The 15161-nt window shown below is 31.4% G+C and overlaps 2 protein-coding genes across 2 annotated transcripts; both read right to left on the reverse strand.

The window, feature by feature from the left end:
• Positions 1-7383: 7383 nt before the first annotated feature.
• Positions 7384-8730, reverse strand: LOC125848759 (mitogen-activated protein kinase kinase kinase 20-like). Its single transcript, XM_049528684.1, has one exon. It carries the CDS (start codon positions 8623-8625, stop codon positions 7543-7545), a length of 1083 nt encoding a protein of 360 aa, XP_049384641.1. The 5' UTR covers positions 8626-8730; the 3' UTR covers positions 7384-7542.
• A 4832-nt stretch (positions 8731-13562) lies between these two features.
• Positions 13563-14242, reverse strand: LOC125848762 (protein RALF-like 34). Its single transcript, XM_049528687.1, has one exon. It carries the CDS (start codon positions 14214-14216, stop codon positions 13845-13847), a length of 372 nt encoding a protein of 123 aa, XP_049384644.1. The 5' UTR covers positions 14217-14242; the 3' UTR covers positions 13563-13844.
• Between the last annotated feature and the right edge of the window lie 919 nt (positions 14243-15161).

Here is a 15161-nt window from a genome sequence, read left to right on the forward strand (position 1 = left end):
TTAACTTTACTTTTTTCTTTCAAATTGTATCTTTTTTTATGGTATTAATTTTTCCACAAGTATTAATAAATGAATATATGCGCCTATTGGTTTTATCATTAATAGTACAAGTTGTGTGAGATTGGCAATAATAATAAAATAAAAAAGGACACGTGATAGCAGAGAGATTTTTCTTCATAATTTTGCCAAACTGCTTAAATCAATTTTAGTCCAATGAATCTTTGTCTATGTCAGCAAGTCAATATAAAGAGGTTAAATTAAAAATCATGATATTTTTTACTTAAATCTTATCGAAATGCAAGTGTACATCCAAGTGATGTGGCTGATATAATGATATTGATCAAGGAAATAATTTGGGTTACGGCAACCATGTAGATCAACACTGCAAGTAATGTAATATAACTCGGTAGAGATATAAAGAATATACTATCATTATTCGTTAAGTGATATGAGAAATTAACTTGTAACCATCTAAGCGTGGATAGTTATCCGTTATATATCAGTATTATAATTATAAATGTCTTATACTAATATTTTTAATAAAAAGAAGTTTAGGAATGTGTATGTTAAGGTGTCCTAGATATTCTTATTAAGATCTTTTTCTATTTACGTACTAAAATTGAAATTTGTATCCCCACACAAAAATGAGATGTAGATGTTTATCAAATCTGTCACTAGTGACTTTGTTGAACGTACCATACTCTATTCATGGTCACATTTTAAACATCTCAATCAATAAAATACTAAAAAAAAAGAAGGAAAAAGAGAGGTCTCGATCAGCAATTGATCAATCTTCTCAAAGTATTATTGTACATGAATGATGGCTAGTAGGTGTGTCCAAAAGTCACACTAATAATTTTGCAAAAAAAATTAGCCACCGGCAACTAAGTCTTAATTCGCATATTTTTCTACTTAAGTGCCATCTTCTTAGTACTAATCTTTTTAATTAATACTAGCCACTACTTGTTAGTACGAATAATACTACTGCAATTTACATGTCCATTTCAATATTGCAAATTGCACTCCTTCTTGGCTCTAGTGGACTCTAATATTCTTTTAATACTATTTACTTCCACAATATTTATTGCGTGCTAATTGCATTTTGACTAATCTTAAACTAAAGATTTAGCGGTCCTTGCCATTCATTTTGACGGCGGAAACAATTACAATTCACTACTTGCTGATAAATTTCATCCACGAAAACTTTATATATTGAAAAATGACTTGTATGAATTGTTAAAGTATGTAGTCAACAAATTAATCAACCCCCTCCATACTCCTCCTTTCCCAACCGAAATTCATATTTATATATATTATAATAAGAAGAATTAGGCAACCGATAGTACTTAAATCTTTTGACATATTTTTATTCTTTTAGTACTTGTGGATGTTCGAAAATTGAGGTGAATTGTTGAAATTTAGTAAATACTATGCCCAAGGAATAAAGAAATGAGGATAACTTCCGGTTGGAAGCTAAGGCGGAGATAGGAGTCGGTAACTTTTGCTCAAATAATATGTTTTTATTAAAAAAATTATTGAACATATACAAATATTAAGTTTAGAACCCAAGTATTAACACTTAAAATCATGGTTATAAAATTTAAAACTCATCATAAAGTTGAAATTCTGACTTCAACACAGTAAAACAAAAAAAATTGGTAGGGGATGCAATTAAAACTAGGAATACGGAGACACGATATATTCAGAGCCGTGGAAATAATTAGTACAACCACGCTCCCCACATGGGAATCGAATCCGAAGTATCTATATATCTTTATAAATCTTGTTAATATTATTAAGTGCAAAATGCCAGCTGATTAGGAGCATGTTCATGTATCGAGGACTACTAAGTTATTTCCCATTGTTAGTACAATGATATGAAATTTATATTAAAAACATAAACGGATTAATTAATTGCTAACTACTTCTTTAGATTATTTAATAAAAGGAGTACTAATCTGTATAATGAACTCAAAAAAGAAAATGTGAGAAAGAATGTGCTTTGCGGCGGGAATAGCTGATTTTGCGCAAAGCCGGTGAATATTGTATGATTCTCATGCGTATGTATGAAGCAGATTTCCTTACTTTTTTTGTTTATCCATCCAAATCATATTCCGCTAATTCGGTTGCTTCATGTTGTTCATTTCTTTTGGATTAAGCAATCTGAACATTACATTCGTTTGGGTAGTGGTATATGGAGTCCAGACCCTATAGGGCGAAAAAAATTGACAAAAGGGTATATTATTATTTTTTTTAATCAAAGGGGTAAAATCGTTAGTGGGGTAGCGATTTTGTTTTGACGTCATTATTTCGTTAAACAATCAAAATCGCTGACCTATCAGAGATTTTGTCCAAAAAAATGTCCATTTTTTAAAAGAAAATTGCTGCCCGTGCAGCATTTTTGGCGAATTTTTTTTTTTTTTAAAAAAACAAAATATGGCTACCTTGATAGCGATTTTGGCGAAAAATATTGTTTTTTTTTCTTAAAAATGGCTGCCAAGGTGAATTTTTTTTTCTTTTAATCTTTAAGTGGTTTTCTATAAGCGGAAAGTTAATTATAACCTACATTCATTAATTTACTTTTCTTTTTTTATCAGTAACGTGAATAGACAAAGGTTAGTACTACCAACTACTCAGCGCTTTTTTTAAAAAAAAATCCGCCAAAATCTAAAAAAAAGAAAAAAAAATTTTCACCAAAATCGCTAACTGTGGAGCAATTTTCAATATACTTTTAAGTTTAAAAATATATTTTTTTAAAAAAACGCTGTCATTGCAGAGATTTTTTTTAAAAAAATAAAAAAATTCCCCAAAAACGCTGCACAGACAGCTATTTTCTTTTAAAAAATGAAAAAATTTTTGGACAAAATCGCTGGTAGGTCAGCGATTTTGATTGTTTAACGGAGTCAAAACAAAATCGCTATCCCACTAGCGATTTTACCCCTTTGGTTAAAAAAAAAATTGATATACCCTTTTGAAATTTTTGTCAAATTTTTTTTCCCCTTTAGGCTCCAGACTCGTGGTATATGTATATTGTTGTGGTATCATTAATGTATTTTGTTCAGAAATTACTCATTAGTCAATGATATTGTAAGAGTGTATATATATAATGGTATCATTAAGGCTTCTTGTTCAAAAATTATCATTAGCCAATGATTCTATAAGACACTATCAGAAAAGTGTGAATTACATGGGAATTTTCCTGGGAATTAATATGAAAATTTGCAGGAAAATAAGTTTCCTATAGATTTTCATACAAATCCCCAGGAAAATCCCCATGTAATTCACACTTTTCTTGTAGTCTAGAGTATATATATACTCTTATAGTATCATTGACTAATGAGTAATTTATGAATAAGAAACCTTAATGATATCAATACAGTATATATATACAATGATTTAATATCAATTAAGCGAAATTATCAGCATTATGATACCAATACAATAACTATGATTCTAATTTAGTATCACTTAAACGAAATTAGTTGGGGATACATAATGTAATTATTTAGTGGGGTATGATTATAAAGGCCAAAAGGGTATATGCTTGTAATTATTTTGCTTTTATAGGGTATTTCCTTAGTTTTCCCATTTTTTTTCTTATCAAAACAATGTATTTGAAACGTAAAGAGGAAACATTTATTTAAAGGGGAGGCAGGGGGCGGTGCTCAATTGAGTGAATGTAAGAAAAAGATGAGATAGATACACAGATATAAATTAGAATTAGTGCAGTGCAGTATAACAAGAAACACAAGTTGGCTGTTTAAGAAAACGCATCTCATCGCTCGCAGTTTTGGTGTAGAAATTACATATTCATATTAGACATTAATTTTAACAAAGTGGCTCTGGCAAAGGACATGTTTTTTTATGACTTACATACTCTAACACTTTAAATTTTGTAATGTACTTTAACTTATTGTTTATCACAGGTTACTAATTAAAGTTTATTGAGTACTTTATAATACCTAAACTTATTGAAGTTTTCTAATTTTAACCTTATTCCTTGGAGAATGCATATTGAATACTACATAATTAGTTAACAAAAAAGGTGTGGTTGTCACGTGCTAGTTGCAAGTTGCAACTTACCTTAATTGGGGTGTTGAAAGGCTGACAAAACTATTGCAAAGGAGACTCTACAGTTGTATATACACATGAAATACCAAAGCCGCCCACAGAAAAATGGACTGTTTTTAGTTAATTTGTTGATAGCATCCCTTCCCAAGCAAGATATATACATCACACCTTTTTGAGACAAAATATGAGGGAGGATTTGGGCCATCTATGATCCACCACTAGGAAAATTGATGCAAATCTTTTAAAAATAGTAACATGAGTGAGTATATTGGGAAGAGGGAGTGTTTTGTGGCATAGTTAAAGGAGCATGAACCTCTACTGTACATATATACAGCTGCTTTCCCTATTCTGGTCCAATCATATTCATTATCCATTCCTTTTCTATTAACTTCCTTACTTTGACTTTCTATATTTTAATGCATGCAATACTACTTTCTGAGTTACAACTTGTGCTCTACACCTTCTGTTTTTTTTAATTATTTTAAAGTACAGTCAAATATTGGTCTAAAAATTTCATGGTTATTGTTATAAAGAGGTAATGTTTACATGTGTACCAAGGAGGAATATTTTTGCTAATCAATTTAACAGATAAATTAAAAAATTAGAAACACTATGAGTGAAAAAGAGGCAAACACTAGTAGTCTTTTGTTGAAACGACATTATCATAACTAATTAGTAGTACTCAACAACATTTATTTTTTTTACCTCTACATATTTGTATTTGAATTTTTACTATGCTCATGATATTAATGATGATTAGCATACATATTTTAATATATTGACTCATTGGCTCTATTTTATGGCAGAGAAGTTGTTTCAGATAGACCCTATTGGCTCAAGTAAATAAAAAAAATATTACACAAAATTATTATTTTTATATCTCCAAAATAATTTATTCATTGAATTATAGCTACATAAATAACATTCAAGACAGGTTGATTCTAATTTTTTTTAAATTCATGTCTGTCTTAAATTATATATATATATATATATAATTAATCATTTCTTATAAGGTCTGTTAAGCTAGTTAATTATTTTTGGTTAAATAGTTTATGACACTCCTTCATACCAGAACAGAGATATGAGGTTGGATAAAGGAGGATCTTTATCCTTTGCTGAATGTGTTAGCTCCAAAATTAAAACATAGGGATATCCACTTTAATTTATTTTTAAATGGGAATTTGGGAGTGAAGATTTAGACTAGGCCCAATTCTTTCTATTCCTTGAATGATAAAGAAAATGATGTTTGAAAAGTGAAAAAAACGTGGGGATGAAATGCAAGAAAAATTTATTCATGTAATATTAAGGGACAAAAACATCACTTGAAAATACATAATTTCTCCCTCTTAATTTATGTGACACTTTTTATTTATTTATTTTTTAAAAAAATTAAACTATATAAATTTTGATCACATTTTTAGATATATTGTTTTATCATATTAATTTGAGAAAATTGCAACTTATTATTCCTGCATACTTTAATTTTAAGATATTGAGTTAATCAAATCAAATTTAACATTAAAAATTACTCAAATAAACTATCGAAATTGAAAAATGCCACATATATTTAAACTGAGTGAGCAGCATCTAGTCTCTCTGCTGTGCGAACGCATAGGAGATTAATTTGATATATATGCATATGAAATTAAATAACCCTATACAATTATGAGGAATAAAAATCGATATTCAACCATTAATATAATGCCCAAATAAAATCATGTAATGATTACGGCTGCAGTTGACCAAGCAAAATAGAACTATTGAAACCAATCTTGAATATTACATGTTTGTTGAAAAGCTTCAAAATCGAAGTACTCCATTGACTTATCTAAAAGAAATCATACTGGACAACCCCCCCAACCCACCAGTCTTGTAAAGTTGGAAATTTATAGGTATAATAGTCAAATTATAGCAATGTTCATACTTGTATTTCGTTCAACATTTGACTAAATTTAATGCCTCATTCACATATGATATATTTGTGAGAGGGGGTAGCTAGTATAGATAAAATTAGATCAAATATGAGAAGCTAGCTACATGGAAAGTGCTTAGAAAGTCTTGAAGTTTGGCTTCTTTTTCCCTATCAACTAACATCAAAATTGTGCACGAACTTTCCAAGTAGCTAATTGATGTGACTGCGTTCGTTACTCATAAAAAAAAAAAAATCAAACTCAAATAAAACACGTGCTACCAAGTAGCTACATACCTGCCTTAATTGAAACTTTTCTCCCTTCCCATTTTGGTAGTACGTAGTTGAATCGATACTAAATTTAAGAGAAAAATCAATTTTTTTAAGACATATTATCTAAAATACATTATAATATTTCAGTTGTTATAAATTTTTGAAACTTAAAACTTTAAAATATGTTATCTTATTTGTGTGGTTATAAAAATATCTCACTAAAGATGAAATGAAAAATTCCAAATTTGTATTATTCTTTTGGAATAGACTAAAAAGTAAAGTATAACATAAACTGAAACGTGTATGTTTAGGTATTCTTCTATTTCATGTGGCGCTGTAATTATTTAGACAACTATGTGTCTTTTTATTGAACTGTGATTTTACCAAAACAAGTTGTAATATTTAATTAGAAGAATTTAGTTTTGTATTTCCTAAAATATTTGAAAAATAATTGCGTAGACTATCGTACTTCCAAACAACTTTTTTTAATCGGTGAGGGGATATTTACTACCGAACTCACGTTGATAATTGGCGTTCAAGTTCAATGGATAAGCATATGAATGGTTATCTTAATCAACTTTCATGATAAACCTAAAAAGTTGGTCAATTCCCATGTTTGATAAAGATGAGAACAAGTAAATAGTGTAACAAAAATTAGGATTCATGAACATATATGATTCCTTGTACAATTTTGACTAAAATTGCATGCCTCTCTCACACATTACGTGTTATATAAAATTGGAAAACTTGTTGGATGGGCCTAAATACGACACATTGACATACTAGAATCTAAAACCAACTGATAGGAAGGTGCATGGAAACAGAGCCAGCCACGTAAACTTCACAATTCCGCACAGCCGCCGCTAACTTCTCAAATCCCAACAAAAACGTGCTACAATAATCGAATTCACACCAAATAGGACTCCGTTCGGAAATAACATTTCCTGCCAAGGATTAATCCGACAGAAACATTCACTATCCAGGGAAAACCGAGCAGAATTAGAATTTTGTTTTTAAAGGTAATCAATTAAGAAATAGCTTAACTCAACGAAACAACAACATTGATTTTGATATAGGAAGTAATAACAAATTAAGAAACTAAAAACGTACTCTTTAACTATACAGTATGGTGAGTTTCAATCCATCTTCGTCATATAGAAATTTATGTATGTATTTTGTACAAAAAAAATTGAACGAATTGGCCTAGCTTAATCACTAAATTGGCTAGCAAAAATATTCAGAACTCTGAATTATCTATGACTAATTTTTTTTTTACAACAAAATTGACATCACCTAACGCTGACCCAGCCATCAGCAGTAGACCATTCAAATTCAGGTCTACATTCACACACTAATTCCCGAATTCTCTCTGTTGGTGATGTAGACCATGACCCATCGCTCCAGTTCATTGATTCTTGAAACGCCGGTGAGGGCAGTGATGTAATTGAACATGTTACTGAGGATTCAGCAGAGTTATTAGATACCCAATCTGGGAAATCAAATGGGCACCTTGGAGATGTTGAAGGGCTGCCACTGTTGCATCTTTCGTAATTTAATGTAACAGTGTCATCTTCATCAGCAACAAAGGGATGTTTTAGAAGCATCTCAGCTGTCCATCTCTTTTTCACGTCCTTCACCAAGCATTTCTCAAGAAAATCTTTTCCTTCTTCCGATAAATTTTGAGGAATTTCAGGTAATTGATCACCCAATCCAATTGTCATCAACAATTTAGTTATATCTGAACATCTCCACACTGGATTACCAGTTGCCATTTCCGCCATCACACAGCCAAGTGCCCAGATATCAGCCGGAGTATCCTGTTCGCCTCCGATCACCATTTCCGGTGACATGTACAGCGGAGTACCCCTCAATTCACATCTCAATTTATCATCTTTCTTTGATTCCGCTCTCTTTGCCAATCCGAAATCAGCAATTTTGACTTGACCATTTTCGCTTAAAAGAATGTTTGGAAGCTTAATGTCGCAGTGAACATAACCATTGTTGTGGATATAATGAATCCCTCTGAGTAACCCCTTTGTGTACTTCCTGACTTCAAACTCCGGCAACCTCTGATCACCGGAATTCTTTAATTTATCCGACAAAGCACCCCCACAAGCATACTCCAATAAGACATTGTACAGTTTTTCGCCATTTTCATAACTGTAGCTGTCACCAACGCAATTGATAATTTGTGGGCACCCCTTAAGTTCATCCAAGATTATCTTCTCATTCATCAAAGTAGCTGAGCAGGAAGCGGAAGAAGACTTAACCACCATTGATGGAGAAAACAGAGTACTCTGGTTTCTCGGAATCGCAAAACTCACTTTGCCAAAGCTTCCATGCCCTACTGTTTCACCTCTAACCCAATCCATTTTTGTGTTTAATTAACTGAAGTTTATAGAGCTGAAAATTTGGTAATTTAAGGTTTCTTCTGTTGAGAGAAAAGGAAGAAGAGAAGTGGCAATGAGCTCTGTTTCAAGCAGCTGACTTCTATATATAGAGTTTGCGGGTTTCTAATTTTATTTTAATTTTAATTTTTCAAAATTCATATTTGATGGCTAAATTAAATGAATTAATGTTCACACAAGTAGTGACGAACACATGTGCGTAACTCCGTATTGATTTTTTTTTATTGGTATAATAGTCAAGTTGTGCAAAAGAAAATACTTTTAAAATAAAAAATGCGCACGTGATGATGCAAAAAATATTTCTACCTAACATAAGTAGTTAACACCTTTCATTATTAAAGGACCGTCCATTCAATCAAACCTTGATATTTTGTAGTAAATAAATTACAGTGTTAGTAAAACTAAGATCTTTAAGGTTAAATCTCAAAAGAAATTTGGGATTAGTTCAAAATAGTATGTTGGTAATTACCTATCTAATTCTGATATGGTTGATAGAATGTATATCAATTTTACGAAGTTACTAGTGAGTAGTGTATACTCCCTTTGTCTAATTTAAATGACACAGTTGAATTCAAGTAAAAAAAACTTTAAATTTATATATTTGAAATTACGTAAAATTAAAATAATTAATTATTTAAAAAACATATAAAGAAAATATATATATTTTTAAAAAACTATTGAGTCTAAAAATTTCAATGGTAAACTATAATTGAATTTGAGAACACATGATTACTTGAAAGTTTTGTCTCTTTTATACGTGTTCGTTTGAGAAATCGGGGGGCTACTCTACTTATATTTATTTAATTCATATTAGTAATCATGCCCCATATTATGAACATTCAGCATCACATTTTAAACATCCTAATCAGCACTGCAAGTTTAAATGGACTAATCCTCCAACTCCCATCATTAAAAGAGTTTAATGTTGTTAGATTTAACCTTGATATAAGAAGATTAGCTCCTACTAATCCAGTAAAAAAGGTTTCTGCCTTTTTAGGTTATTATTAAAAAGGTAAGTTTAAATGTTGAAAAAACCCGTATAAATTCGTTAGTTTGGAATTTGGATGGATAAAATGTCTAGTCAATATCCAACATACTTCCCCCTACCTACTAATTCCCAACCGACAATTCATATGATGTTATTGTAAGTATAAGGTAACCGACAGCTTTATATTCATTGCATAATCATCTTCTAATCACTTGTTTAGGATAGGATAATGATACATTTGATCCAAATTATATAGAAAGAGAGAAGGGTTTCATGGTTTTGTCATTCAAAACGTGTTTAATATTCCTAAATAATTCTTTTGAAAAATAAATGCATGTTCAATAGTGCTATCATTTTAAAAACAAGGTACGTAACTCATGGACGGAATCACTAACCATTGCTAATTAATACTAATTAGTAATTATGTATAATTGGTGAATGCATACTGACAGAGGTTCAAGATTTTGTTCACACTTGATGAATCACGTTTGGTCAAAGTTTTTCACATGATTTCCAAAGTGAACTGTATAGTAGCATAACTTGTGAATGGAAAATATGTAGTTTGCTTGTGTTCAATAACATGCAACTTAGTTTTAAAATGTATCACATATACTCTCTCCGTTCACACGTAAATTGTTGCTATACACGTACAACTTGTATAGAAATGTGTCATTCTTTGTTTCGGAAGGAAAATATGTTACTATAGTTAATATATGATGAAATTAAAATAGGGGTTATGGATGTAGTACAATCAAATCATGTGGTAAGGATACGTTAAACGTTTAAAATTAAGGACAATTTAGGCAGGAAGAAAGATGTATATTGTCTAATCAAACAAATGAAATTGGGGTTATGCTGTCCTCGATGAAATGAAAAGGAAATAACCCATTCTGTGCCAAAAATGTTACCGAGTGTGAATAAGTTTTTTGTGAACACACGTTATCTCAGCCATGTTTCATGCGGAATCCAAGGTGATGAACAAACTATTTATCTAATAAAGTTTAAATGTTAATCACACTAATCGAAAACTTGATAGAAATAGAATTACAGTAATTCGTTTATAATAAGTTATTTTGTAATACTTGAATTGAAAATAAATAAATTATATCAGGGCCGGCTGAAGCCTAAAGCAAGTAAAGCATTTGCTTTAAGCCTCAAGATTTTTAAGGCCCCAAATTCATTAAATATTATTGTGAAAATAGTAATTTTGCTAACAAAGTTTAAAACTTTCCTTATCAAAAATGTTGATTTTGTGGTTGTATATAACCAAAGTAAAAGAAAAAGACGCAAGAAATAATTATGCGCTTTGCGTCCACCGACAAAAGCAGCTGATTTTGCGCAAGGCTTCTCGCCATTGTCGGTTTGCGAATGGTGTTGAAGACACACGGGAGGAAAAAAGGCTCATTTTGATGGCTTACCAAAAATGAGGGAAACCAGTTATATATTCGTTTGGACCCTCTCACATGTTTAATCTTATTTTATCGATTTTCCTAGAGATCTTTATCAATAATACAGCCATTCTGTCGGGATAAAACAAGATTTGTTAGCCTTTAGACAACCCGAGGAATTCTTTAGGCATCTCTTATACAGTCATTGGCAAAAATCTCTCTCTTGTTCTTTAACCATAAGTAGGTAATAAGTGTCTTATTATAAGACTGTCCAGTGACCGGGACATCTCGGAGTCCAATCCCAGTTCATGTCCCGCCCGGTCCATACTGAATAGGAGGGGGGATGGGACGGGTCGTTGGTTGGGCCCAGTATCCCGGACCAGTCCAGATCCGATACAGTCACATGAACCCGGCTTAGATTTAAGTTTCTTTTGGCTTTAAATGACTTTGTGGGAAAAAAATGTTATAGCTTAAATGAGTTTGTCGATACAAAATAAATTTTAGTGACTTTAGTAGATAATTAGTTATAACTGAGTGACTTATATGCAATTCACTCAAACTTATAGCTATAACTCATGCAGATGATCTTATAAACAAGTATGTGGGAACATGGGAGTTTTTTATTCCACGGTTAAATGTGTATCTTTTTATTTCTTGAAATTTAGCTTAAAATAAAAAAATTAGTTCAAGAAAGTTTAATTAAAAAAATTATTTGAATTGGTTGAGTGACTTTCTAGATGAAATTACAATAGTCGAGTGATTTTAGAAAACTACCATTAGTTGAGTGGTATTTTGGATTATGAAATAAATTTAGAACGATTTTCTTAGAAAACAGAATGACCACCCCAGATATTGTATCGTCTCTTGCTGATCAACCAAAAAGTTTGCGTTATTCCTACTTCAAGCATCCAATATTAATTTTCTATTCAAGCTATATTAATTAAGAAGAAAAATTAAAACATGGGTGATAGGACGTCAGTTTTAATGTTCTAATCGATCGATCAGCAGAGAGAAATAGTATTATGGATAGAGACAAACTAAAACGTTGCGTATGTACAAAGTCAAAAAATCATTTATGGAACATTAGCCCAAAATTATACTAACTTTTGAATTGTGAGGGTGCTTTAATTTGTGCATCCAAATTCGAGTGAAAAGAGTAGAGTTCATGTACGTATCTTGAATTATATTTGATTGAATATTAAATAAATTTTATTCCTCCCTAGCTTACATATCACATGTTTAATTAATTAAACTTACGACACCTAACTTTGGTTCCATTAATTCCCCCAAGTAGAAACAAAAGTGCCTTCAAAATTAAAAAAAATGATCTAAAAAACACGTGCGAAAACAAAGTGGCACTAAAGCACCGGCATTAGCAAGACCCTAGCTTAAAACAATAGTCTTTTTACTGTTTGAAGTTATTAGAGTTGTCCAATTATCAGTTCAAAATTTATCAGATTTTCTGTTTTTTTTTATATAACATGTAAAATAAAAGAATTCAGGATGCGTTCGATATAGAGAAAAATATTATTAGATTTTAGCATGTGACTGATATCCAAGAAAAAGAGAAATGATTAGTGGTTTGATTTGATGTTTTATTATATATCTTGGGTGCGAATGCGTTCACCAGAAAAGGGTCAGTTGGCCGAATGTAAAATTGTGCTTAGCGGTCCCATGTTTGATTGTGCTTCCTTGAGAAATCAAATCCTTCTTAAAGATATTTAGAGATTTATTTCTAAGAAAATTTGATTTTATCTAGATTAGATTGACACTACAAATCCACCGGTAGGAATACATATTATTATACTAAGAAATAAAAGATGAATATGACGGCCCAATTGTTCATTGCATTGACTAGTAGCCCTTTTCAATATGATGAACAAATCTGGAAGGGTCAACCTCTTTAGCAATTTCAACGGGCACTGTTTTGCTTAAAAGATCTAGAGAGCGATACCATAAGCAATTTAACAATTGTGTATCTCTATCTCTTATTCTTATTTTAATTACTTTTCGATCAATTGTATTTTGGTCAAGATTTTAAAGTGCATTCTCAACACCTCCTCATATTTCTTGGTCATCATTTCTAAATATATTTCTATTTTTCTTCTAGAAATTAATTAACAACTTGATCATCTTTCAAAGTAAAACTAAAGAAACACCCACAATAATTTTGACTTGAAGTTACCTCCACGAGCTTTGGTTGGGCCTTAGAGTATCTATTTCATATTGGGCCAGATTGAGATTTGAGCCTAGATCGGTCATGCTCAGTCCAGTCCATTTCGGCTATTCTTGGGCCGGCCCGCCACCTGCCCTTTTTCTTCTTCACTTATTATTTCTTCTTGCTTTATTACTACAGAAGTTATCATATTTTTAAACAAATTATATTATAATTTTGTAAATGGACAAGTAATTTGGGCTTATATATTTTTATTAATAATATAGACAAGTAATATGAGACGATGAAAGTACTTAATTACCAACTACTGGTGTATTATAACTTGTAGCTGGTAATTAAGTACGTATGATTTTTTGCACAAGTAAAAAATCACTTTATTATTATTATTGTTATAATAGAAGCAAAATCGTTGGTAAATAAAATTAAAAATATATGAATAAAATTAAACACACACAATGCAACTACATTGAAGCTAATTTTGGCTAAAAATTCCATCTATCTGAGAACACCAAACATCAGTCGATAGGTAGTAGATCTACCACAATTCCCAAGCCATATCACACAAATAAAGGTACTAAAATTAATGCATAGATCATAAACAACAATAAATATGGTAATTGAATTGAATTGTTCATCTACGGCAACGAGTGATAGCAGAGCAACCTCTAGTGTAAGGGTGAGCTGGACCTGTAGCATGATAACAATGGTGCGTGTAATACGATCTGCCAGATCGTGGTGGGCAGGGGATTCTGTTAGCTGACAATGCTCCATATGAAATGTAGTACTTGAATTTGTGCCACAATAGAGATCTTCCATTTCCATCTAACTGCATCTTATCATCCTCTGTTTCTTCGTATAAAGACGACATTGCCATTGGCAACTCAAAATCTTCACTCACCAGTTGTTCTAAACCAAATTTATCAACTTGTGCTTCGATCACAATTGCATTGTTGGTGATGGTGAATAAGAACATCATAAGGAAGAAAAGTATTGGAGACTCCATAGGTTGTATGCAAAAAAAATGGTGAAATAAGTGTGTTTGTGTAATTGGAATGGAATACAGCTTGCTAGTACGTGTTTGTAGGGGTCCATCAATTAAGGCTGCATTGTCTTGGTAAGAGTGCAACCCACCCACTGTCCATTAATTCTTGCTGCTACATTTGCGGTTAGGTTATCAACTTTCTTCCTCCGTGATAAATGTTATGGCCTCACACATTTTATTGAAGGTTTTCTAAGCTCCTTAATTTTGTGCTAATACATGTTAGTACTACAAACCGTTATTCATCTTCTATTCCTAAGATACTTAGAACAAAATTTTGAAGAATTTGTTAAGAAACAATAAAGTTTAAAGAGTATTTTCAAAACTAGAAAATTAAAATTAGTAGAGAAAATAGAACCAGAAACAGATTAGAACAACATAAAAATATTTTTCACAAAGAAAGAAAATCGAGTCCACTAATTGCACAGTGTTCCCTTAAGGAAATTATTCCCCTCAAGTACCCAAGGTTAATGGAATATATCCTTCCAGGATAGAACGATCTTATTTATCGATGTATCGGTACCTAAAATCACGGTGTCAACTAACCAGTCAACGACAGTAAAGTACACTTATAATACTAGATTTAGTAGTAGTAGAAGAAGTACAGAAAAATTAGTTCCACTAAAATGAGAGGAAATCCCTCAATTATAGAAAACAGAAGGTAGTGTGAAAAAGTTCTTATTGTGCTTTATCGGAAAGGTCACAAACCTTTGGAAAAGTCACAATCTTTCGGAAAGGTCACAATGTTTCATAAAAGTCACAATGTTTCATAAAAGTCACAATTTTTCATAAAAGTCGCAACTTTTCATAAAAGTCACAACTCTTCATAAAAGTCACAACTCTTCATTTTCTATTCACACCTTTTAAAACTCAACACAAACTAGACCATCTATTATTCTTCTGACCCTT

Source organism: Solanum stenotomum, chromosome 12, assembly GCF_019186545.1.
Source record: "Solanum stenotomum isolate F172 chromosome 12, ASM1918654v1, whole genome shotgun sequence".
NCBI lineage: Eukaryota > Viridiplantae > Streptophyta > Magnoliopsida > Solanales > Solanaceae > Solanum > Solanum stenotomum.

Coding starts and splice junctions, on each gene's coding strand:
- LOC125848762 (XM_049528687.1), bottom strand. CDS start 14,216: ATGGAGTCTCCAATACTTTTCTTCCTTATGATGTTCTTATTCACCATC.
- LOC125848759 (XM_049528684.1), bottom strand. CDS start 8,625: ATGGATTGGGTTAGAGGTGAAACAGTAGGGCATGGAAGCTTTGGCAAA.